The 24616-nt window shown below is 41.2% G+C and overlaps 1 protein-coding gene across 8 annotated transcripts in view; it reads left to right on the forward strand.

The window, feature by feature from the left end:
• Positions 1–24616, forward strand: part of NCKAP5 (NCK associated protein 5) — a 431207-nt gene that overhangs the window by 167068 nt on the left and 239523 nt on the right. For all 8 annotated transcript variants that reach the window (XM_032189919.1, XM_032189920.1, XM_032189918.1 and 5 more), the window contains exon 3: positions 17409–17482. In XM_032189919.1, coding sequence (XP_032045810.1) covers positions 17409–17482 — 74 coding nt within the window. The remainder of the gene's footprint in view (positions 1–17408; positions 17483–24616) is intronic.

Here is a 24616-nt window from a genome sequence, read left to right on the forward strand (position 1 = left end):
CAAAGCAGTATTAAAGCAGCAATTGTGAAACTCGTGAACCTTTCACACTGCATAGTGAGATGGCAGTTCCCTGATCAAAGGTGAACTAACAATGAATCTGGAATTAAAAGTTAGTGTAGCCAGAGTATTTTAAGAGAAATGGAAGAGAAATGAAATGAAATAAAATAAAATATGTCCATATGCTATAGCTTTTGGCAACTCTTATATACAAAATGATCTGGAAAGGAAGTACCCGGTCTTGTTGTGTTTATGTTATCACTGAATCTTTTGGTATGTCTCAGCAAAGACCATATGCTCTATTTATTTTCATAGTCACAATTTAGGAAAGATTTTATAGGTCAAGCTGTTAAATACTGTTTTATTTCACGGACTATAATTTTGAACAGTTACCTATGAATATGCCAGAGTGGTTGAATTTGGCCAAATGCTAAAAGCCCTTGTTTCTAGCAGATCATGTGAAGGAAAACGTGCTCTGTGATGTGTAGCCCTCTGATTTTTGCTGGTCTGTTTCTGGACTTCTGGTCAGAAATTCTGTAACAAAACGGGTAAGGATCATTGAAGCGAAATGAACAGAAGGTTGCTCTTCAGCATGGCAATTTTCCACTGCCTTTCCTAGTAACAAATTACATTAAAGCACAATATTTAATTTCGTAATAGAAGAATTCTCTTAGAAAAATGTTTGGTGGTACAGAGAGGGGAAAGCTGGGGCAATATTTTATATACTCTATAATACAGCGTTCCTTCTTCACGTGAAATTAGTTCTTTGCCAACAAGAATTGGGTTCTTTAGAGGGCTTTTGAGAACGTATAACTTGTATGTAAAATCATAATTTTCTTGTTCTGAGTCAGTTTTCAAAGATGGAGCACCCTGCATATTGGTAGTAAAACAAGCACAGAGAAAAGGTTGTCAATTGATCAAACCACTGCAAATAGAATTGGGGTATCTTTTAAATCAAACAACAAAAATCTGGTGTTTCTACTAGTTTGTCCAGGGGTAAAATCTCCCACATGTGTATTTGTCAAAAAAAAAAAAAAAAGTGTTTAATTTATGTTAGGGAAAATAGATCTTCCTGACAATTATTGTAATTGGTTGGGATCATATGGTAGTAAAAATTGGCAACCCTTTTATTACCTAAAATGATGCCTGATACTGACCCTGCTGATCATTCCCCTAGAAGCATCCTAGATCTACTTCCCTAGATCCCAGGGAAGTGATCAGCAGCATTAGAAACTTCCTTTCACACTTGGTCCAATATTACTTTTTCTCAAATTTAGTCATGCTCTTTCCCTTTGCAGTATCTATATGCATTTTCTTTAATGAATATACATGAGAAATAAAAAATATATAAATAACAATAGACTCACCAGAAACAAATTTTGTATATTAAAATCTACCATCACTTAGCATACAACTGTATATCCTTTCTTATGTTTATATACACACACACACATCTTGTGAGTTTGTTTTCTGTTGCTTTTTGCCAACTGCAAATGTAAAATTCCAGTTGCTTTACTTCCCCTTTTGATTATAAGACTTCTTTAGTTTGATAGCAGGGATTGCACAAAAAAGAGCATCTTAGAGTGTGCACATAAAATACCTGTGCCTTTGTCAGACAGGTTTACAGTCACATAAAAACACACAGAATGAGTGAAAACAACCACACAGATGCAAGGCAGACAGAAATGTTGTTTGTGAAGCTGAGAAGTATAATCTGGCTCCTGGAATAAGGGGGGAGAGGGAGAGCCTAATTTTTAGCACTTGAGGTGTCCTGTGCAGGAACTCCGAGCCCATCATTCACATTTACCTTCCATTGATTAGACACAGTTATGGGAAAGGCACTCGGGTTTGGCATCTCTCCCCGTGCTTAACAGGCGCCGAAGGTGACATGCAGGGGATCCCAGCTGGGTCCCAAAGTGCCTCCCCGCTGCCACTGGCACAGGGAGGCATGTTTATATTTTTAAGCTCTAAAGCCTACACAAATAGGCCCAAGATTTAGCTAGGACACAATAATTGCTTTCCTTTCACCAGCAGGTGACACATTTCCCACTGAGAAAAATATAATCCTGCTGCTTTTAGTCATAACAGGAGCAACAGGAGAAAAATAGACGAGGAAGTGGGAAATGTCACCAGCCGTGCCTTGGAAATGCTGTTTGCAGCCATGACTGAGCCCGGAAAGTACACAAATGTAAAACATTGTCAGGTCTAAGTTATAGTTTATAATCCAAATGATGTTATTTAATCCTTAGTTTAAATGATTAACCTTAAAACCTTGAGGTGGCCAAGGCAGGAGCAGCACCTTTGTAAGCCAGTAGAGCTGGGCTCCATGTCTGACTGGTTCTGCAAATTATATTAATGAATATAATGCATATTAATGAATATTAATGCTGGTGAAAATAATAATATTAATTGGTAGTGGAAATAGTGAAATCTAGCCTAATATTGTGCTACCGTGTTGCTGGAATTGCAGTGCTCTCCATGGGAAAGCAGCCTGTTTTACAAATTTTCCCAAAGCTTTTAGAGGCTGCAAATAATTGGAGGTGGTCATGCAACTAATCAGTGTTCCCATAGACTGTAAGTTAGTAACTGCTTTGCAATCATGCTCATGAATTTCTTGTGGTGGGTATTAGTATGTGTCTCATATCTTTGGTGGGCTTAACCACAGGTTTATTTTTCAGATAAAAGTTATAGCATAACAATGCTGTAAATTAAAATTAGATGAGGAGCAAATCCTCAGACCTCCCGGCAGAACTGTACACCTCTACACTATCCCAGCTTCCAAGCTGTGGTTTTGATGCACTGTGTCTGTTAGAGGTTGAATGCTGCCTGTTCTAAAACTAAGGTTTCACAGTGTAGCACATAGCTAAATGGATAATTACCAGTCTGTGGAAAGCAGAAAACTCTGCCTTGATTAATAACTTAATATCAGATTTGAAAGAACAAGCACTAATCAGGAGCGTTTTAGGAGACAAATAATCCAAAGGTCTTTTTCATCAAAATTTAGAAGATAAAACAATGCAATATGGCTTGAGATCTATTAGCTGATGCATTTTAGCATCGGCAGTGCAATCTGTCAAAGCAGAAAAATCAATTGTTCCTGAGCCATCCCTAGAGCCGACTGCATAACTCTCTTTTGCAAAGGACCTCTCCAATTTTCAAGACCATAAGATGAAGTCATTGCATCCTAACTACGTAGATGTTTCAAAGAAGCTTATTTTTGTATATGTATGTGCCCACACATATAAAGCACGTACATGCTTGCTGTGTTTCTGGTAACAGGCTATGGAGATGGATGGGAGGACTGAGGACGTCTAGATTTCAGCCACATCTAGATTTCATTGCCAGGACTCAGTGAATGTGACTGGTTCAGTGACTCAGTTTCCCCTGGCTTGGAGATAAATCCAATCATCTCTGTGAAATGCGTCGCTCTTATGGCATTGCAGGAGAGCCTGCAAAGTCTGTCTGAAATGACAGACTCATTTGCCTCACTCTAATCCTCCCCTTGCCCCATATTTACTTTGTGGCTAGACAGACACTCTCACATTCAGCTGCCCTTCTAGCCCCAGGCATGCGGTGCGTGAGTGCAAACTAGTAGAAGGGGAAATTCAGCCATCCACAAAAGTGATTGTGTTTTTCAAATATGTACAGAGGAGGCTGTATTTCACCTTATGCAGTATGAATGTGAGTATCAAAGGAAAGGAATTTATACGCTGTGCTTCCCTGCCCTCCCCACTCAAAGCAAAGCAAAGCTGTCGGATTCGTGGGAAGGATCTGGGAGACAGATCCGAAAATGTACCACAGGTCCAGAGGGATTTTAGAAATCTCTGAGGGGGCAGAATGTGCACATTCTCCTGAAAATCTCATTAGGTGCCTATTTGCATCTTCAGATGTTGAAATGCCTCATCTAACCCTGTGCTGGTTTGATTCCTGTGCCATTTGTGCTTCTCCCTTTGGCCAGAGAAGCGGCGCAGGCCGCAGCATGGCCCCAGGGCACTCGGAGCTCTGAGGTGCGCTTGTGTGAGGGCTGCGGGGCCTGGCGTGACCTGGAGGCCTCTGTGAGCATCCTCAGGAGAGGCCTCGACAAGAGACCTCGTCAGGATGCCGGGCCCAGGGCGTTTTCTACAGGGGGGCTGTTGTAGCCACGTCCCCAGGGCAAGAAGGAGGATTAAGGTCTGAGCTATGCGGTCTCTTTCAGGCCCTGTTCCTTCCCTGCTCCTGCAAAAAGCTTCTGGCTGAGCAGTTTTGTTTTATGAGTTGCAAGGTTTTTAAGGGTATGTGGAAGTGAGGCAAGAGAAACGGCTCTGCTCAGCAGCAAAACTTCTGAGCGCTTCCCTCCAAGCCTCAGCCCATAAAGCGCTATGAGGCATTTCCCTGCGGGGAAGGCACGCTGTGCTCTCACAGCGTGTCACCGCTTCCACATCCTGAGTTTGTGACAAAATCTCCTCTGAGTCCCGTCAGAGCGGGGGATAGTCCTGTCATGCAGAGGGGATGTCTGATACCCAGGCAGAAACAGTTGGGAAGGAGAAGAAGAGGTAGGTCATTACTCAGCGCAATGGCTTTTTCTTTGAGAGGGGAATTTCTGAAATATGCACGATATGCATTTATATGGAAGTAATCTGAAAGCTTTACACTGAATAGCATGCATTTGTTCTTAAAGCTTTTGTGGATGATTTATGAAAAGTGTTATTTCTATTACTCAGGCGTATGAAAGGAAGCAAATTATCTTATTACATTATGTGGACAGTCAAAAGAAGAGTTAAATGGACCATATGAGTTTCTCTTAAAACATTAATTTTCTTGTGTTGTCTTTAATTCCTTGATAATGAAATGTTCACAATAGCCACTGGGTATTACTGTATGAAAGATAAATTAGATCGTTCCCGTTAGATGTAAATCCTCTCCTAGACTTGTCATCAGGATATGATTACTGTAAATTTCTCTATACATGTGAAATGCCAGTCCCTGAAAACATTTCCTGTTGGAAAACAAGAGGTTTTCAGAGTCTTTTCATTTAAACACTGTCAAGTTGATGGCTATGAAAATTCTTTTTAAATGAATGATTAAGGACTGTATCTAAAGTTTGAAAATTGCTTTTCCTCCCCTGAATAAGTTTAATTCTGTGATATCAATGAGACTTGCAGATGCTCAGCGCTTTTCACAATGAAGCTGTGCAAGATTATAGGAGTATGGCTGAGCGGGTAAAATGGCTCAGTTTTATGGCTGCCTTGATGTCTGCAACACCTTAAAACCATAGGTATGTGGTAGGCTTCTCTGTAAGGCAGAGGTGAGAGCATTTCTGCAGATTTTTAGTGGGAGCTGGGCACCAGAGCCCTGTCCCATTTCCAGCTGGAGGCTCTGCAACTGCATAAGCCATGAGACAGGGCAGCACTTTTAAAGACTTATCAACCTTTTCCATAATAATATGTATGAAATGAATCTCTCTTTTAAAGTTTCTTTTTTTTTTTTTTTTTTTTTTTTTTTTTTTCCTCCTGTGATTTAATATTTCTGATTTAGAGCATGCATGCAAACGTCTGAAGTCTTACGTAAGTTAATTCCATCATCAGCCCTTGCGACAATCATGCAGAATATAGTCTGTGAGTCATGCATGGAGCACATACTCAGTTGAGATACAGCATTCCAACTCTCCTTTTTTATATAAACTATTGCCACTATTTTAAGTACTTAAAAACATGAGATGCTTAATAACTGTGAGATCTGACTTTTTTTTTTAAGAAATGTATTTGAAACTCTTTTTGTCCAATTACTTCAAAAATCACCCATTAATAGTAGAGAGGAAAAGCTGATCACCTTGTGATTCGCTTGTCTGTCTTCATTTTGAACTGCCATGCCCTAAGTTAATTCCATCTCAAGGTCGGCATGATTCCAGCTGAAGTTGATCCATATCACCCTTAACCACAGGAAATGTGATGTCACCTTTGTGTGAAACTAATTCTTTTAGGTCCAGGGTTAATATGTATTTTGCTTTAATTTGTCCTTTGTGTCTTAGATACTGGGAACCAAGGCATCTGCAGGAAATTGTGTATGTCTGTCTCCCAAGAGAGAGACGCGGTATCTAAATATCACCAAGTCTGCAGTAGAGCAGAAGGTACACTAACGTGACTCATCACTTGTTGCCATAGATTTTCCAGCCGATGATGAGAAAGATCTTTAAAATGTAATTCAGTTAAATGTTGTGAAGAACTTTTCCAGTAAGCCACAGATAATGGCAAGAATTAGATTTGCAGAAATATAAAGGGCTATGCTTCTGTCCTCACTGTTAATTCACATTAAGTTTGATGTGGATTGAAAGATTCATGTTTAAGAAATACGGAAAGCTAAGTATTTCTCTTGCTATTTCACACATTAAATTAAGGACGTTTTTAAAGATACACTTTTGAATGCTAACTAGCTAGATAGGGTATAAAACAGAAAGCCATCATGTAATCTGAATTTTCACTATATATCCTGCAGAGAAGCTGACAATGAATATTTATCTAAACGAGTGTTTTCAAGCCTTTCATTTTACAGTTTATATTTGTTTTGGTCTTATTTGAATAAATATAATGTTTTGCAATAGCTGTAACTAGTATCTCTAGGCGCATAACATTTGAGGCAGATCTGCAATTCAGTGCAACAATACTCAATGGCAGAAAAATTATTAGTGTTACTGGGAGCTAAATTACCGCTTTGATTTCACCAATACCGCATCGTACCTGTGAATTCTAAAATGCAGAACAAAATTAAAGGTTCACTTTAATTTTTATGAAAAGGACATAGATTATCTTTAAATTGAGAAATGTCATTATATTTGTTTAGCATCTACTGTATATATGGCAACACTGAAGTTACAAGTGTTCAGAAGACAAAACATGAACAATGCATTAGACCACTTATAGAAGCACGAGATAATAATGATTATTAATACAATTGTTACATGCAAGAATTGAAGGGGGAGTTCTTTGCTTTGTCTGGAACACAAGTGAGGAGGAAAAACTACTAATTTCTGCTTTATGACAACCTTTATGTTATATTCTGGTACTCCTACACATTACATCTAGCAGGGTGCATCCCTGTTCTCTCCAGTACAGCATCTCCCCGCTCCACATCTGGCTCCAGGCAGTCTCCCAAGCTGCCTCCTCCATGCATTGCCGCTGCTCTGTTTGTGAGCATGGGTCTGGCTCGCAGCTTTCCATCAGAGCAACCTTTAACGCTTGCCTTAGGTGCACAGCTTTCTCCTGGCTGTGTGAAGGACACGGAGACGTCCTGCATGGCTGCTTGCAAAATGTCCCCATCACTGAGGCCAGCTGAGGAGCAGGAGCAGTGTGCCCGTGTAAAAATCCATGTGTGTGCCAGAACAGTCCTCAGTTATATCATTTTGCATCTCATCTAGTCCGTGTAGGCTCTAATCTTGTCATGAACCCCAGTTATGAAGGGAGGCTGCTGGAGATGTGTGGTGGCTGGGATCGGAGCTCGGCATGGGACATGGGGCTGCAGAGGTCTCGGGGAAGGTTAGCTTCCTCACACACACACCTCATGTAATTGTTACCTGCAAGAAAATACAGTGAGGGTCTCAATTCTGATGCATGCCTTGTGCTCAGTGGTGCCCAATGCTCAGTCAATACCCAACCTGAACGGCGCAGAGCCAAGCCTGGCAATGACAGCGGGCAATGGATGTGCCCCAGGACGTACCTGAGCTCACGCAGCTCCCTGCAGCGAGGCTGCTGGCTCTGGTTGTCGTAAGCGTGCAGACATGCAGAGGTCTGTTTGTGTGGTAGCTTTTGATTCATGCCTCTATACACAGAGTGAAAAAGCAAAGCAGTAAGAGCTGTTCAGGAGCTTATTTATGTGCGTGTTCTGTCATTTATCTGCATGTCCGTGTCTGCACCGTACTGGTTATGGATGGATGGGTGTCAGCCAGGGGCGTGCTGCTGAATGCAGCTGGCCAGGAGGAGGCAGAGTGCCAGAAACAGCTTCTGAGGAAAGGGGCTTTGCTACCTTTCTAACTCCCAAATTAATTTTTCTTTATTATAATTATGCGCAAGGCATTGCAAGCAGAGCCGTTGACACAAATATTAATTTCCAAAATGTGGAGCATGGCAAAAGAGCATGGCAAAATAGGGGCAGCAGGAAAAGGCATGGCCGCAATGTCTGGGAGGCAGGTCTCAGAATATTGCCCTCTCTCTGCTCATCTCCATTTTTTTTTCCTCATTTTTCCTACCATACAACCCCTAACAGGTTGATAATTGGGCTTTTGCTAAACAGCGGGTCACCCTGGTGCTCAGAGCAGGGGTTGGAGCTGGATGTCCCTACTCTGTTTTGCCCAGTGCTGCTTGGAAGCATTTTGGGACGACCAGATCGACACCCCTGTGACACTGCATTGGATTGTTTTGTTAAGTATTGAAATAAATTTTACTATGGACTCTTAATGAGTGACTGATTGAACTCAGCATAGCTTTGTTTCATATATAGTTGTTTTTAAGAAGAGATACGAAGGTGAGGATACACTTGATTTTTGAGTATGTGCCTTGATCCTTGTCAGAAGTTGCCAGAATATATGCGAAGACAGCGATAATGAAGCAGTGAGAGGAACTGGTAGGAAACTTCAGGTCCCGATGTATTTGCTAGGATAGATGATAGCGGTTATTCCAGATGAGTTAACACATCTGACACATGCAGAGAATGAAGAAGGTCTTTATTTGTGACTGCCGAGTGTCTGTAATAACATTAGAATGAGATTTCCCCACCTCTGCAATAGAGCCCAGGAATGTTTTTCTCTCCTTGCTATAACTCCTTGTCTTCAGTCACCGTGAGTCTCACGTGAGCCCCATGTGTCCACGTATGTCAGATGCCTGCAACCAGCGCTTCTGCTGTGTGTTCTGCTTGGTTTGCATTCCTAAAAAACATCAAGAAGTGATTCAGAAATTATAATTACCTGGTAATGTCAGAAATTGATTAATTAAATGCTCCAGTGTTTACCCTGCATCGTTATGACTGCTAGCATTTCTGGGCAATTTCTTACAGCATCAGTGTCTTTGCTGTGAGAAGTTTATTAATGTAAATTGGATTTGACATAAACAAGACTACAGCTAATTACTTCACGTACATATACACATTCTGAGCCCATAAAATCTGCACATCTTCTTGCACTCAGTTTTTTTTTTTTAACTCTGAATGTCTGTTTTTAAGTTCCTACTGCCCTAAATAACATCGAGGCCTTTCCATAGGTGGAATTTCTGAGACACAAGCTTTTCTGTCACTCCGACACCTTCTTAACTTGCACACAGCCATTAATAACCTCAAACAACTGGGAGCTGTCAGGTGTAGCACTCCACTAAGCCTCTTCATCTCTTGGCTTTGCCTTTCTCTGTACAGAGGGGTTCCACACTGCCTGAGGACAAGAGCTCCCGTACTCGAGGAAACGGGGAGAGCAGCCTCCGAGCCTGCCCAGGAGATGTGGGCAGGGCACAGTGGTGCAACCTGCTCACCCCCATCTCTTCCTTCCCTGAAAAAGGCCTCCTTGTCCCACCTCCCCCTAAAATCCTTGCCTGCTGCAATGGCCATGTTGATTTTTTTTTTTTGAAGCTTTCAAAGCTCAAAGAGCTCTCAGCTCTTGGCGAGGGTGAGCCCAGCCCACAGGGCTGCCTTGTGCACCTTCATCACCCACCTCTGCTGCGTCTCATGCTCCCTGCCTGCTGGCCAGGATCAGGCCCTGTGCAGTCCTCTTGAACGCAGTCACAAGGAACTACACTCCAGAAGAGATGTGTATCAAAGGAGGTTGAGGGATTACCCCAAACACAAATCAAGGGCGTCCACTTCTTTTTTGGAAGCACCCCTGGTGATGCTGTAGGACACAAAGCTGTACAACCTTGGGGTTTGTTCCTGCAGTAGTGGTGTGTACCTCTGATGTATTGCTCACTGGAGCTGTTAACTGGTGTTAAAAGCTCTGTGACTTGGAGGGTGTCTAATAAATTCATATTTTTCTGGTATGATATTATCCTTTCCTATTTCACGATAATTACAGTAAATTCCAGTTAATGCTTTGTATTTGCTTTGGCTGATTTGTTTTCTTTCAAGGAAAGAAAAACAACCAAAAATAGTGTGGATTTGTCTGTTGGACAAAATGTCTGGTTTCTTATACAGCCAAACAGAAGAATTAGCTCAATATTGAGTAGAAATGACAACACTTCTCATCTCTATTATTTGCATATGTGCATAGAGCCTTTGGGGACAAAGGAATGATAAATTTTTTGGAGTAAAAGATATTGGTAGAAAAAAAATCTGTCAGGTTCTAGACACATTCTCTGTACTTACTCATTCCCATTCTCCTTTTTTCTGTTTTTAGTTAGCCCTCCCTCTTGTATTTCATCCATCTTCTTGGTTTCTGACTTCACTTCCCGCTATCTTATTTTATATCATATCTCATTTTGCAAAATATTCCATTCTGTCAAATAAGCACTTTTTTGTTAATGGATCCCGGTTTGAAATTGTCTGTCCAAGTGCCTATTTTCTGTAAAATATTATTTTCATCTATCTGTTTGATCTCAGGAATTTTTCCTACCACTCACCTACTTCATCTTGGGCTGTGTTTCATTGCCCTGAGAGAAGGAAGCTGTCATACTGCTTTATAAATTGGCATTTGCCCTTTAACACAGCTGTTTCTAAAACCATTAAATGCTTTGAAAATGAGGGGCCAGAGGATTACACTGACACGGGATGCAGCACAGTGGTGTTACCACTGCCAGAGATCTTCCAGGCCATGGGAAACTCAGGCACCTGCTGGACCTTCTGCATTATTTTTATCTTGATCTTAATGGCTTGGGTTGCAAGCACTGCGATGTCCAGGTGGTGCTGCAATGATTTCTGTGGCCCCTGCTTAGCCATCTGGGTTTGGTGAGGGAAGTTTGGTGTTTCCTCAGGACCCTGAGAACAGTCCTGTCCTTACAGAAGGCAGCAGGTATTGCTGAGAAGGAAGGGGAGATACGTGCATCTCCTACAGGGGAGATGCAGCGCTGTACTGCAATGAATTATGGCAGGGTAGTGCTCACTTGTAACAAAAAGGGCTGAATTCAGCAGAGCCGTACTGATTCTGTCCATCTGAAAACTGCTGTCCTATTTTTCTGTCTGAGTCTTTCATCAGGCTTCCCTTTGGAAAGCTGAAACTATTTTTTTGTCTTTCCAGCTTTACTCCTTAGTGTCACAGGAGCTGGGCCGCTGGGACTCTTCCGTTCGTTCTTCTTCCCTTTTCCCTTCATACACTGACTTAATGTAGATCTGCTTTAATGCAACTAACCTCAGTTAGGTCAACATTTGAGCTTTTTCTCTCCCAGTACCATTGCTATCCACCTACCTGTTAGGATCTATTGCCCCTGTCCAAGCCCACATATGTTGTATAAGTGACATGAGAAGTCACTGTAACTCCCCGAGGGTGAGCAAACCAAACCAGGCAGCATCTGGAAGTCCAGGTGGTGCTGGTGGCTCCTGCCAAACCCATTGTTCACTTCCCAGCTGTGGTCTGCTAAGCTGGGGGAGAGCTCACTCGGAATACTGGTCCCAACATCTCTCGTGTATGTAACTGCCTGGGAATTGCATGTAGAAAGTGTCTTGTTGGAAAACCGAAGGTTTTGTATGAAAATGTAAAAAATACAGCATTCTCGGGTCTCACTGATCAGCAGAGCACCCACATTGATGTTCCAGAGCCTGTGCTTCTTTGGGGACAAACTGGCAAAAACCCAAATGCAGTGGGGCTCTGTGAGTCTGGGCATTGCTCCTGGGGGACGTATCATCCCTGCCTGCACGTGGTGCAGGATCTGTCCATTAGCTAACAAGCTTGAGCTATTTCAAGCTTTATTAAGCTCTGCTGTCCTCTGTGGTTGGTGACATTTAATAGGGTGCTGAGCGGAAACCAGGCAGCAGCAGGAGGAAAACCCAGCTGATTCCCATGAAAACAACTGGCTTCAGATGAGTCGGTAAATCAGTTTTAATCACTGCAGCTGAGATGTAATATGAACTGTTCACTGAGGCTTGAGTGATTTTAAACAATTAAGAAATTTGCTCAACACATTTATTAAAATAATCATTACTGTTTTTACCATAATGGTGTAATTCCACAGTATGTGCACAAGGGCTCTTGCCAGCCTTCTGCTCCATTGCAGACACTCTGAACGTACACATTTTGTTTGATCATTAATAAAACTGACAATTAAAATAACATGTTGAAATCAGGTAGGCAAATAATAAATTAGCAATAATGGCAGCTTAAAAAGATCTGATTTGCTTAAGCTGCACAGTTCAGCTTTTGTTGCTGTTGAGCACTGACAGCGAGCAGTCTGGCCAGGTGTGGTATTGAAGGAAGTGACAGAAAAATATCTAATGCAAAGAGGTTTTTATCTTTTTTAATATGTGATTTATTTTTAGTGCATAGCTGAGTAATGTTGTATAACAGACAGCTCACTCAAATCCTCAATTATAACGCTTTCAGACATGCGAAAAACACAGTCCAGACAAGAATATGTATATATATCCTCTCGGGCTGCTGGAAAAAAAGCCTCTTTTCCATCAAAGGTTTATGCGGCAGGATGATAACAAAAATAAATATTTTACAAAATGTACAATATTCTCTGAAGGCACCCTCCCTAGATCTAAAGCCTTACCCCAGGGCACCCTTCCAAGATCCTTCAAAGCTGACTTGTGTCTCCGCATTGGTGCAACAGCTCCCGTCTCCCCCTCGCAGGTCAGTCGCATCCACTCTGTGCTTTGCTAACATCATTTCCTAATTGCAACAGTCTGCTTTGGGCTGCAGACAGCTTTGTTGTTGTTTGATTGCTAATAACCTTTCCCTGTGAAAACACGACTTCCCCCGTTGGGGCAGGCGACCGGGGCTCCCCAAGGCAGTTCCGTGTCCCCAGGGCCGGCCGGCTCCAGACGCTCGCAGCAACTTGTCTGTGCTTTTACTGCCGTGTTCACTCCCTGTTTTTCTCAACCTCCTGGATGACAAACGCCTTCCCTTGTGAAGCCTGAACCCACACTGGTGTTTTCCTGTCTGGTTTCAGATGCAAATATCCGAGGAGGGATTGGGCGCTGTGGAATGAGGGCTGCGAGCTCAGTGTCCCAACCCCATCGGGAGCAGTGTTAGATGAGCCAAAAGGAGAACGGGACATTTGGGGCTCTGTGACATTTACCTCCCAGCCCTGCAGGAGGATGAGTGCTGGCCAAAACTATCCAAATTTCCCCATTTTCTGCAACTCGGGCACCTCAGCCATGTGCCCAGGGTGTACGCTGGGAGCTGCTTCAGAGCAGGAGAGAGGTGGCAGATGGGGCAGCTGCCTCGTCCCCACACACGTGTGGGTTTAGGGGTAAGCATCGAGGGGCCAGATCCAGACTTGGGTGCCCCAGTCCCACAGCAGCACTTCCCACCACCCGCAGCCCACTGCTCGTGGGCACACCCTGAACTTTGAGCACAAGTGGCCCTATTGAATTAAGTATGTAATCAAGTGATTTGCTGGATCAGCGACTGTATCCTTAATCCTTTTCACATATTGCTAAGCTCATTAAACTCTCTTTGATACCAAGCTGTGCAAGTTCCTTACGAGAGGCAGAGAATACGCGTTATTTCCTTAGCCTGAATTTGTAACCTTCCAGCGAGGGAACCCGGTGTTAGGAGCCTGAGGTTGCCCCTGGGTTTGCTCTGTAGCAGTGGATGGGAAAATGCTCCGGGTGCTGCATAATTGTTGATCCCCTGCCCAGCACAACAACGTGCGGATGCCAGAACAAATACCCACGGAACCAACCCAAATACTGAGCGGCGCATCCCAGGCCTCTGTGGAGGCGCTTCATTTCCTTTCTCTTCCCTTTCTTCCTGACCAGCAGACTTTCCTGCCTTTTGTCCAGCTAATAAAGAAGGGAAAAAAAAAAAAAAGTAATTAAAGCATCACAAAGCTTGATATTTAGTCCTGTCAAAAAGCCTACGTAGGTAGGCTCGTGCCTCAGCTCAGTGCAGTGACAATTTCGGTAAAGCGATTCTCTGATTCTCTCTAAATTTTTCTAAATTAGATGAGCCGTTAAGTGACATTTGCATCCCTGCTCCTCCTGGAAGCCTGAATCTATGCAGCTGCTAGGAAGATTTCCTACCCTAGTTAAGCACGTTACAGAAGGTTTTTTCCTTAAAACAGCGCAGTTATATGCCATCACAGGAGGAGAGATGGAGCGGTGAAATCCTGGCTGGAAAGCTACCAACTTTGTTTTGCCGCTGGGAAAAAAGGGGGCGGGTTTCCCCCCTTTTGATTTGAGGGATATAAGAGAAAAGACTTGAGGCCAGGCCTCCTGCTGGTCCTGCAGGCTGGGGCAGGTGCTTGTACCAGAAAATGACGCTTTGCGTAATTTTGCGTATTAGAGTCAACCGTGCTGCCCAAACCCTACACGGTGCAAGCATGCACACAACATTGCTCCAAGGAAGCCTCAAAACATTTGTAATTCCTCTCTCGATGTGATCTGTTGGGAACTGAAAAGTGTTGGTACTTTACTAAACTGCAGACTTTGTGAAAAAGTGTGGGTACTGTGGCTTCTTTTTCCAGATTTTTGTTTTAATTGAACGTGCCAAGTTATTTTAAATCACCAAGTTGCACAAAATCTCAAAGCACTGCATGCTTCGTGTAGACAAAATGATAATACTGGCTTCTGGTCCAGAATTTGCAGAATTTGGCTTATTGGGATGGCTGATAACAGAAAAGCACAGAAACCTGGTCTTGGGAACAGAGACCTGGCCTTAAGCAGATGGCTCGCTTTGGACACGGCTGGCACATTAAGGTGCTAGAGAGGCGCAGAAGAATGAAAGTGCTTCCAATCATGGTATTTACATCAAATCACGACTGATTTTTTTACACTTTTGCAGATTGACAGCGTACATACTTCTGAGCTGCAGGTCTTCAAAGAGAATATTCCTGATTTGCCACAGGAAAAACCTGACATGAAGGCAGGAATCATACAGTATAAACACATGGCTTTCTTTTTCCCCATTGTCTTCATTTTCTTCACCATATTTTTCAGAAAATTGCTTCAGAATGAGTTTTTTATATTATCATGATAGAATTATGCAGAAGAAAACTGCTGATCCTATCCTTGCCTGTGGGGCAAAGTGCACTGATGAATAAATCAGGAATATTGTTTAATATTACATTAAAAATATAAAGGTATTAATAATAAGTTACAATAGGTACAATGTAGTAAAAAATAATAAGAAAAAAAAAAAAAAGCCTATTCTAAAGAACTTGGTTCTGCAACTAACCATCATTATACATACGTATGGCATAATTTTTCTAAACTGTGATGTGTGTGTGTTACAGAATGACTTGTCTTGTTTTGGCTTAGAAGAAGCTTGCTGCCTACTTTACGTGGTGTACTCCGTGTGAAAAGCAGCTCAGCTGATTAACAGGGAGAGCCACAGCCCGTGCTCGAGCCAGTGTCTGGTCTAACAGCACTGGTATAAAAGCTGTGTTATGAAGTTCATGGCTTTTCCCAGTATTTACATTTTGAGTGTTTTCTGAGAGCAACGTTACAAAATATGTCTACCTACAGCGGTTAGATTAAAATTCAAGCTTAGGGCAAGTACGGAGTTTAATGCAAAGTTTCACGATATGCGGAGGTTTTCAAGCAAGGCAGCCTTGTAGCAAATGGCAGCAGATGCATTGCACAACTCCCTAGGAGCAAGGTCCTGCTCTTGCTTTCTTCAGAAAACTCCTGCTCATGCCAGGAAACATTGCTGGGTACCTTTGGGGAGGATCCTTCTCAGTCAGACCAGCCTGTGGGCAGAAACATGGTGTGGAGGATCCTCCACCACTGGTAGCACCTGCTGGCACCCAAAGGTGCAGGAACAGCTCCTGTAAGGGATGGCACAAGCCCCACACTACCTTGTCCCGGCTATCTTCTGCCTCGGGGCAGAGCTGTACCGCTCAGCAACGATGGGCACCCATTGAGCGTGCTTGTGTATATGCACAGGAAAATATTTGCCATTGATTGTACGTATCTTACGTCTTTCGCTACTTTATACAGAGTATTAAAAGTTTAATGAGATTTCAAGAAATATTGTATGACTGCCTCATACTATTACCCAATCACTTAGAGCAGTTTCAGTCCTGAGAAATGAAAATGTACATTTCTATATAAATTATGATCATTAGAATCAGCTAACATTTATCTCCAGCCTGAGAAGACATGATGATGTACTGTCCCTGCGGTGGCTGTCTCATATTCCTGATTACAAAGATAAATGGCTAAGAAGAACCAGCTGCTTTGTAATGAAAAAACATATTTGTACACAGAATAAATAATAATGCGAGTGAAACAACCCCTAATACAAAGAGGAACCCCACAAAGTGGTTTTGTGATAAGTCCAAAGCTATAAAATTGGAGCTATAAAACTGGACCTTTTGTCTCCAGGAACTGTAGATGGATTCTTTCCCGGATAGCACTCCGGTACTTGTTATTTTCTGAAGTATGAGGTTGGAAACATATATATTTTTGTGAGCTATTTCAAGAGAGTTACGTTATTACTGATAGGTTTTCAGAATAATAGTAATGTCGCTGTATTGTTACCAATGTCATATGAATATATCATGCTGTATCACACGTTATTCTGTGGGCTCATTCTGAAATATTTTTTATATATATAGCACTCAAGTTGCCTTCCTCCTGGAAATTAAATGGTGTATTTCTATTACTGAAATATTTCTCTGATGATCATCTCTTTACATTGAGTTTAAAAAATAGGCTTCAATTTAAAAAGTACAAATTGTTCATCTGATCATGATTATTTATCAGAAGTTTGGTCTAGACACAAATACAGTATCTTTCATATAGCTGATATTGCAAGTTATAGCATCTGCAAAAGTTGAACTGGGAAATGATATAGGAGTTGAATTATAGCTCCATTTTCAAATAGGGTACATAGTATAATATTTTTCACACCGGGCACAAAATAAATATTTGAGTCAAATATTCAGCTCGCTTTGATATATACCTCAAGTAAACAAAATGTACACCAAAATAATGACAGCACCAAAACACTGATGAAAAGTTATTTTTCAGTCCAAATCCAAGGTATATAATTCTGGGCTTAGAATATGGATACGTATTTATATGTACTCTAATTCATTTGAGCTGCTTGCAGATCCTCACTGCCTTTCATCTTCCCCTCACATAATCACTGAGGAGTGTGTTGGGCTACTACCTTACTCATTTGGAATGAATAGAAATTTGATTTTAATCTAGATTTTTCATCATTGGGACTTGTATGTATGTGGGATAACCTTGGGTGCAAAATGAAGGTGGACTCCACAAACTATCACTGCGTCTTTCACTCAAACATTTACAAATGCTTTGAACATTGAAGAAATAACTTTTGCTCCTTTTTCTTTTAGGAATATATGGACTCAAACAAATACATAGAGCATCTAGTGACTCAGCTGGAGGAACAACGCTGGAATTTATGGAGGCAAGTACAATAGATATACATCTTTATTTATGTTGTTCTGTTGGAAGAAATACTCCGCTCCATAGTTCTTGATTTCAAATAAATGGTTGGGTATTGAGTTTCTGCACTTTTAGTGCTTTGCGGACTGCCTCTTTACCGAGTCTTACCTAAATGAAATAACTCAGTAAGGCATCACACACCAGTTAAACTTTGATACTCAGGGCAGTTAAATACATGCACAGTTTTCCCGTCCTATTTTCGAAGCAGTGGATGCTAACTCTATTTCAAATTCTTTTAATTGGATTGAATTTAATAAATGCTTTGATATTCTTGAGTGTAAGTGTTTTGGCACAAAACCCAGCATAACAGCATTTTAGATAGCATAACAGAATTTGAGAGTTTCAAAACTGAATAAGCAAGATTTTAAAATTTTGCAGTATTTTTGATAGTCCAGAATTTTCTCTTTCTCCTATGTTCATATTGCTCAGTGCAGGTTGCCCAGATTTAACTCTGATTTAAGCAAAGCAGCAATTTCCATATGCTAATGTAAAACTAGTGGTCATTTTTACTCTGCCACACAGCAACTGTGATAATTGCACCAGCTCTTCTGAAGATCTCCTCAAAATTTGTGTTCCTCTGGTACGATGGCTGTAGGGCCTTGCAAATCTCTGGGCATTCGTCCGATCTAGTAAATGTCATTTACTCACAGGGGTAGGTCGTCCGCTCTCTTGCAAAAAGGTGCTTCCCTCATTACAGACACAGTTTCCTCTTTACAACAACCACTTTATTACATAATTTACTTCAGTAGTTTTGCTGCTGTTTTACTGTTGATGTCTTCACTGGGTAGGACAAACTCGGGCATTGTTTGCATCTTCACAAAATTTATCAAGTGTCATCTCTAACTGTGACACATTGGCACAAATACTGAAGATTTTTTAGGTATTTCTGCAGTACTGTTCTCCAGCTGTATTTCAGGGCTGTTCTGATGTAAAATGATAAAGATAGCTGAGAAACTACCTAATCTCAAGAAGCCTCAGAAGTCTCATGCTCTTAATGAGTTAATTATCTCTTGATCACTTTTAAATTAATTCTTCCAGAATTTTATTTTATATAGAGTTGTTATCAAGCTGGTATAAAGAGATCTGTATGACAGCACTTCGCAGTATTTCCTTGTACTTATATTTACTTAAGTATGCAGTATCTCAGTATTAACTGCTCAGTATCTCATATTTTTATAGTTAATAGCTAGATTCATATCTAGAATAACTTTTAATACAGAGGAAATGGAATAATACCAGTGATGAAACTAATTCAACGTTCTCAAGTCATATATTTTTAAATGCAATATTTAATTTAACTTTTTTTTTCTAAAGGCATAGAAGAGATGACAATCTCTATTAATACATATTCAACTGTAAATTAATCTTTATAGATTAATTTAGTCTTTGTAGACTAAAACCTGATTCTCCTTAGTTCTGATCAAGGGGAGACGTAATGATCTGTCTGATTTTTCAGTTGAATGCCTCTCATGCACAGAAGAAGTAGCTTTGCAGATGACAGTACTAGTTAGCATGCATCTCACAAACTTCCTGTCCTGGAGGATATGAAAGTAGTGTTACAGCATTTAAAGCGTACGGCATTTGAGATATGGGCTTCATCTTTTTATAGGGAAAACTCTGAAAGTTTGTGTGTAATTCCTGCTTAAAAAAAATACAGAAATAGTCAAAATAATTGCTATAAAACCCATAACTTTACCTTTAAGATCACAGTATCTGGGAAATTGTGTTTGTCCGAATGAAGGTAGTAAGTGTGGAAGACAATGCAGTGGTTAAATATAAATGAAAAGGAAAAAAATTAAGAGATGAAAAAGTCTGAAAAGTGTCAGAGAGCGACTTCATTTTATTATGAACAGACATTCAGATGTGGTCTGAAAATTCAGTGTTTTTGGAAAACTCAAGACTAATTTTTGTTTTTAATGTTAATTTACGTTTAACGTTATTTTTATGGTGTGTTGGCACAAAAGGTTAAGACTTAAAACGAGCCCTAGAAGGTAAACCCTTCTGGTTTGCCAGCCGTCTTTGAACACTTCATTTCTCTCTTTTAAATCTGTAATATGTTTCATCTGAGGATTATGCTAATAGCTCACACGACGCAAGGGCAGGACTAGACTGTCTACAGGCAGACAGATGTCCTAATAAATCAGCATGGACCTCTTCTCAGACTTCATTATGCTCTTGATTTGTGACTACCACAGTTTTAACCTGGTGGGTCACTGGGCGCTGAACCTGACACTGACCGATAACCCTGACTTTACTCTAGGCGAGCTAATAAAAAGGGCAGACACAAATCCTCAGCGCTTAGCTCCTTCAGTGTTGCTTACAGCCGGACAGATTTATAGCAGCCGGGCTAAGACCGAGGAGACTAAAGCCGATGTCATGGTGCGCATATCAATTTTACATTTCCTTTACATTTCCACATGTACAATGGGACCCTAAAAGACATGTGGGGGCAAAAATTTCTTTTCATTTTAGAGGACTACTGTTTATACATAGCTTAAGCATCTGCTGTCGAACATTTATTGCTGTAATTGCAGTCCCCGGAGATCTGGCTGTGGTTAGCTCACGTTTTATAGCTTTCTGCTGAAGCAGGCCTTTAGCCCAGCTTTGGAGTTCCTGTTCTTAAAGACCTTCGCAACGAGCAGAGTTACCCCACTAGCACATGGGCACGTGGGCTTTCTTAAGCTTTTCTGGTGCTGAGGAACTTCCAATAATTATTTTCAGCTGAAGAACGATGAATATGGCAGCATGCTTGAGTGGTCAGTGGCTCCCCCCATTTCTCTGGCTTGTTAGAACAAAATAAACTTATTTGATGTGAGGCAAATTCAACTCCCATTGCCAACATTTATCAGTGGAGTTACATGAATAACATGTATCAGTGTATGAGCTTGAGCTAGAGCACTGCTTTACTTTAGATTTCTCTGCCCTATCGTGCCTGGAAATAACTTTAAATAGGACAGAAAGGGGTCATGGGCGAGGGGAGCTCCTGCAGTGGCATTTCTCACATACTCATTTAATGCTTGTTCTAATTCGGCTGACCTGTATTACTCTGTAGCATCCTTTATGGCAAAATCACATGAAGAAACAATGTGAGAGGCAGAAATTTGCTCCTACAGTCTTTGCTAATTGACCTTGACAATAGATCATAATTTTTTATTCTTGACACTTAGGTCAATGACAGCAATTAGTACTTCCCTTAACAGAAGGGAGAATTTCAGCACATCGAAATATGCAAGGGTCAGGTCCTGTTCTTAAGGACGTTCACGGGAATTTTATTATTAGTGCTCCTGGAACCGGGACCAAACCTTCAGTCTGTCTTGGTGAAAGCGTTAGGATGTACTGCATATAAAGCATGGCTGCTTTTCAGACATGACAATCATAAAACAAACCATGGAGCAACAACACCTTATTACCTTGTAAAAGGAAGGAAAAACACAGAGGGGGAGCACCACAAAATTTGCGAGGACCAGATGGCATCTCACCGACTTCGTGTTTTAAAAACAGAGTTTACTAAATAGATTTGCTCTACTTTCATCTCCAGCATTAGCATGCTTCTATGCTCCTGGGTTTAATGCCTGTATACTAAAGAGGTGCCAAGCATTAAACAGGTTGCTTTTGCTGTAATCACAAACTTCCATTGGGAGACCATAATTGCTAACAAGCAAAATAGCTCTGCAAGAATTCTTAATGGTAAGCACAGATTAAAATAACAACTGTGATTAGCTTTAAACTGCTTGACTAGAAAAGGACTAATCTTGGGGGAATAAGTTGCATGGCAAACAAATGAAAACCCAATGTATGATATTACAGTAATGAAGGCTATGAAAAAACCCAAATGCTACCCCAGCTCCATAAGGTCATGCTCTGCGCAAATATCTTTTTCTCGTCAGGGGCTTAGTAACTTGGTCTGAGTGGAACTAAGGTCAAAGCAGCCAGATACTGGGGCTGCAACCCTGGTTTAACCCTTTCTGGAAGATTCTTAATAACAAATGTTGCCTCTGGTCTATGATGCTAGCCTGAGTTACAGACTGCATGCAGAATCTTGCCAAAATGCTGTTTGTAGCCCATGACCAGCTGGGATTGGTTTGGTTGGTTTGATTTGTAAGAGCGGGAGGTTTCCTTCCCCTTTGCTTCTTGGTATTCAGTCCCCTGCCTTATCCCACCATCTTGCCAGTGGATAAAGCCAGGAAAAGGTGTTCTGTGCTATTACCCATTAGCACCTATCATCTTTGTCGGCGTTTTGGGTGGTTGTTGGTTAGTTTTGATTTTGTTACATCCCTAGAACACTGGAGAATTTAGCATGACGTTGAATTTGTGAAGTTCCCTCAAATACTGATGTATTTCTTTTAGGAAATCCTTCGAGTTAGGAGGTGAGGCTGGCAGGGGCAGAGCACAATTTAGTTTGGCACTTTGAAGTCATTCAGTCATCACAATTACTCAGATGTTTCCAACTAAAATTACAATATCATGTATTTGTCTCTCTGAAGCTGGGGCTTCTGATTTGTGCCTTTAATGTTTAAAAATAAAATAAATCACACATTATATGGCTATGAAATACATAAGGCTGCATTTCTACCACAGATTAGTGTTTGAATATGCACATTAGGAGACTACCAATTAATAATGTATCTGATTTTTGGCCAAATGTGCTTTTCTTTAGACGAGTGTAAATTTGGATGGTTCAGTGAGCAGTGGGTGTGTAACTACCAGGTCACAGAAAGCACTGCCATTGTATGAGCAGTGAATGAAAAAGACTCGCTTCCTTTGAATCCCTGCTACAATGCCTGTGTCACCCCATGGCTGTTAAAGATACTTTTCCATGACTGAGCTGGATGAGAGTAATGTGAATAACCGGGACATAGAAAAGCAGCCATTTTACTGTGATTGCCATTTAGCCATGTATATCATATTTCTAATAGGATCCTAGAAAAGTAAGAGGTGGTAGGTTAAAGATCACACGTGAACCTTACGTAGCGCCTCAGTCCCCTCTAAATACTAACCTAACAAAGGGAAAAGGTTGGCTGGAAGCGAGAGCACTTGTTGCAAGTTGCAAGGAAAACTGTGTGTGTAAGGGAGCATAATTTAACTCACTGTTCAGATCAAGACTGATCACTGCCTTTTGAACAAATATCAAGTCAAATAGATAGATGCCTTACTAAGGTTTACACCTGTTCAGAAGATTTTATCAGGTGCAGCAATCAGTCAAATAACACAATTGTCCACAACTGATTAAAGTTAATAGTCACTTTATGGGCAATCTGCCGGATCAATAAGTAAATCTGCTCTGACAGCAAGTCATTGTAACACCAACTGGGCCTGCTTTCGTGGACTATTTACTAAGATGGCTTAAAATAAGGACAAGTTGATGTGCTGTGCTATATGAGAAACAGGACTTGGGATGGTTTTGGTATAATAAATTCATTAAATGTATTAATTCTGAAGAATGCATCTCAGCCCATTTTCTTTAATCGGAGAAAACTGCCATTAACACTGCCCATCAGTGCCGCGGGAGTCGGGGGTGAAGCGTCAAGCCTCAGTTCCTGAGGTCATTACAGAAAGGATCTGGAACCATCCGAATATAAAATCATCATGGTGCGAGCAAATATCTCCGTACCTATGATAAACTACCCGAATTGTAAGGCTGCAGACAAAAGGATGGAAAAATGTTCTTTAAAAAGTAACTCGGTGTGATCATGTTTATGAAATTAAATAAATTAACCAGAGTTAAAATGTTAATAACATTCTGTAGTTAATTAGGGACTGGGCTATTTTTGCACAGATGTATGCTCGTCTTAATAGCAAGACTGCCTGAACCAGGAATTGATTTGTTTCTCTTAAATTAAAAAAAAATAGAAGGCCTTGAGCAAAATATATTCTTTAGATATATTTGGTAGAATAAGGATCACAAATGTTCCCTACCAAGTTGAAAGGAGAAAGGAAAAAAAAAAAACCTCCAGCAGGGAAGTATGCAGAAGGTCTATTTGACATATGGATGTTTGTTAAAAGCAAAATGCATGAACGGCCCAGAGTAAATTAGATCCTCATTTGTATGCTGGGAAATGAAATGTATAATCTTGGCACGGCTCTCTGTTTGTTTTACATTTCTATAAAAATGAACTCTTTTGTGTATGCAGATACACATATTACCTTGGTGGCTCTGTAGGTCAGGAAGAAACGGGATGCTCGGGGCTGCTGCTGTCTGACCCTGCCCAGCACCCTGCTCCGGCACGGGCACGTGGCCGTGCTCCAGTCCGAAAGTGCCGCCCTGCTCTGTGCTGTGAATCCAAGCAACAGATCAAAACACCCAACTGCAAGAAATGAATAGCAATTAGCTGTTTATCCCCAGTTTATCTCAGCCGTGTTTAAAAATCACACAGCTCCACGTGTAAAATTATGTGTGGGCTGCTTTTATTATTTTATACTGAATACAGCCTTCTGATCCCACTGGTGGCTAGACACAGCCACGCTTACCGTGTTGAATCATATTTAATTCCTCAGATAATTCCAATGATTTCACTGGAATTATTCACAGAGCAAGGGATAATTTGGACGCGTGACAGTGACATTGCCCTGAAGTCTTCTCTGTGACCCAACAGCAGCAGCATCTGCACGCTGCAGCACTGTTTCCTATTTGGTAGAGGAAAACCCATGGATTTACATCGAGGTAACAAAATGACAAGTTGTGCTGTTACAAAACCAGAATTTGAAAAGGTATTTTAGGAAGGAGTGGTGCACAGACACAGGCTGTGATAGAGGAACCTTGTCAAGAGGGTTTTCCAGGGGGTTTTGAGGGGTAGGCGGGCAGGTTTGAGCACAGAGAAATGGGCAATTTCTGAATCCATAATTTTTGAAGGAATGCCACGTCACTGATGTATTTCACTAATGAAGTGTTTGGATAGCAGCGCTGATGGCAGCGTTAGCCGAGGCCCAGGAGGAGCAGCACATGAAGTCATGCGAGTCACGTTAGCAGCTCTCCCCGTAAATCAGTCCCACTTGTGGAAGCAAAGTTAAATAATCACGTTTAGCATTTCTACTTCATTCTGTAACACTCTACCGTTTTTATTTCTCCTAAATTACGTTAAAGCAAGGCTTTAAGACC

This window comes from Aythya fuligula, chromosome 6 (genome assembly GCF_009819795.1).
Source record: "Aythya fuligula isolate bAytFul2 chromosome 6, bAytFul2.pri, whole genome shotgun sequence".
Classification (NCBI taxonomy): Eukaryota; Metazoa; Chordata; class Aves; order Anseriformes; family Anatidae; genus Aythya; species Aythya fuligula.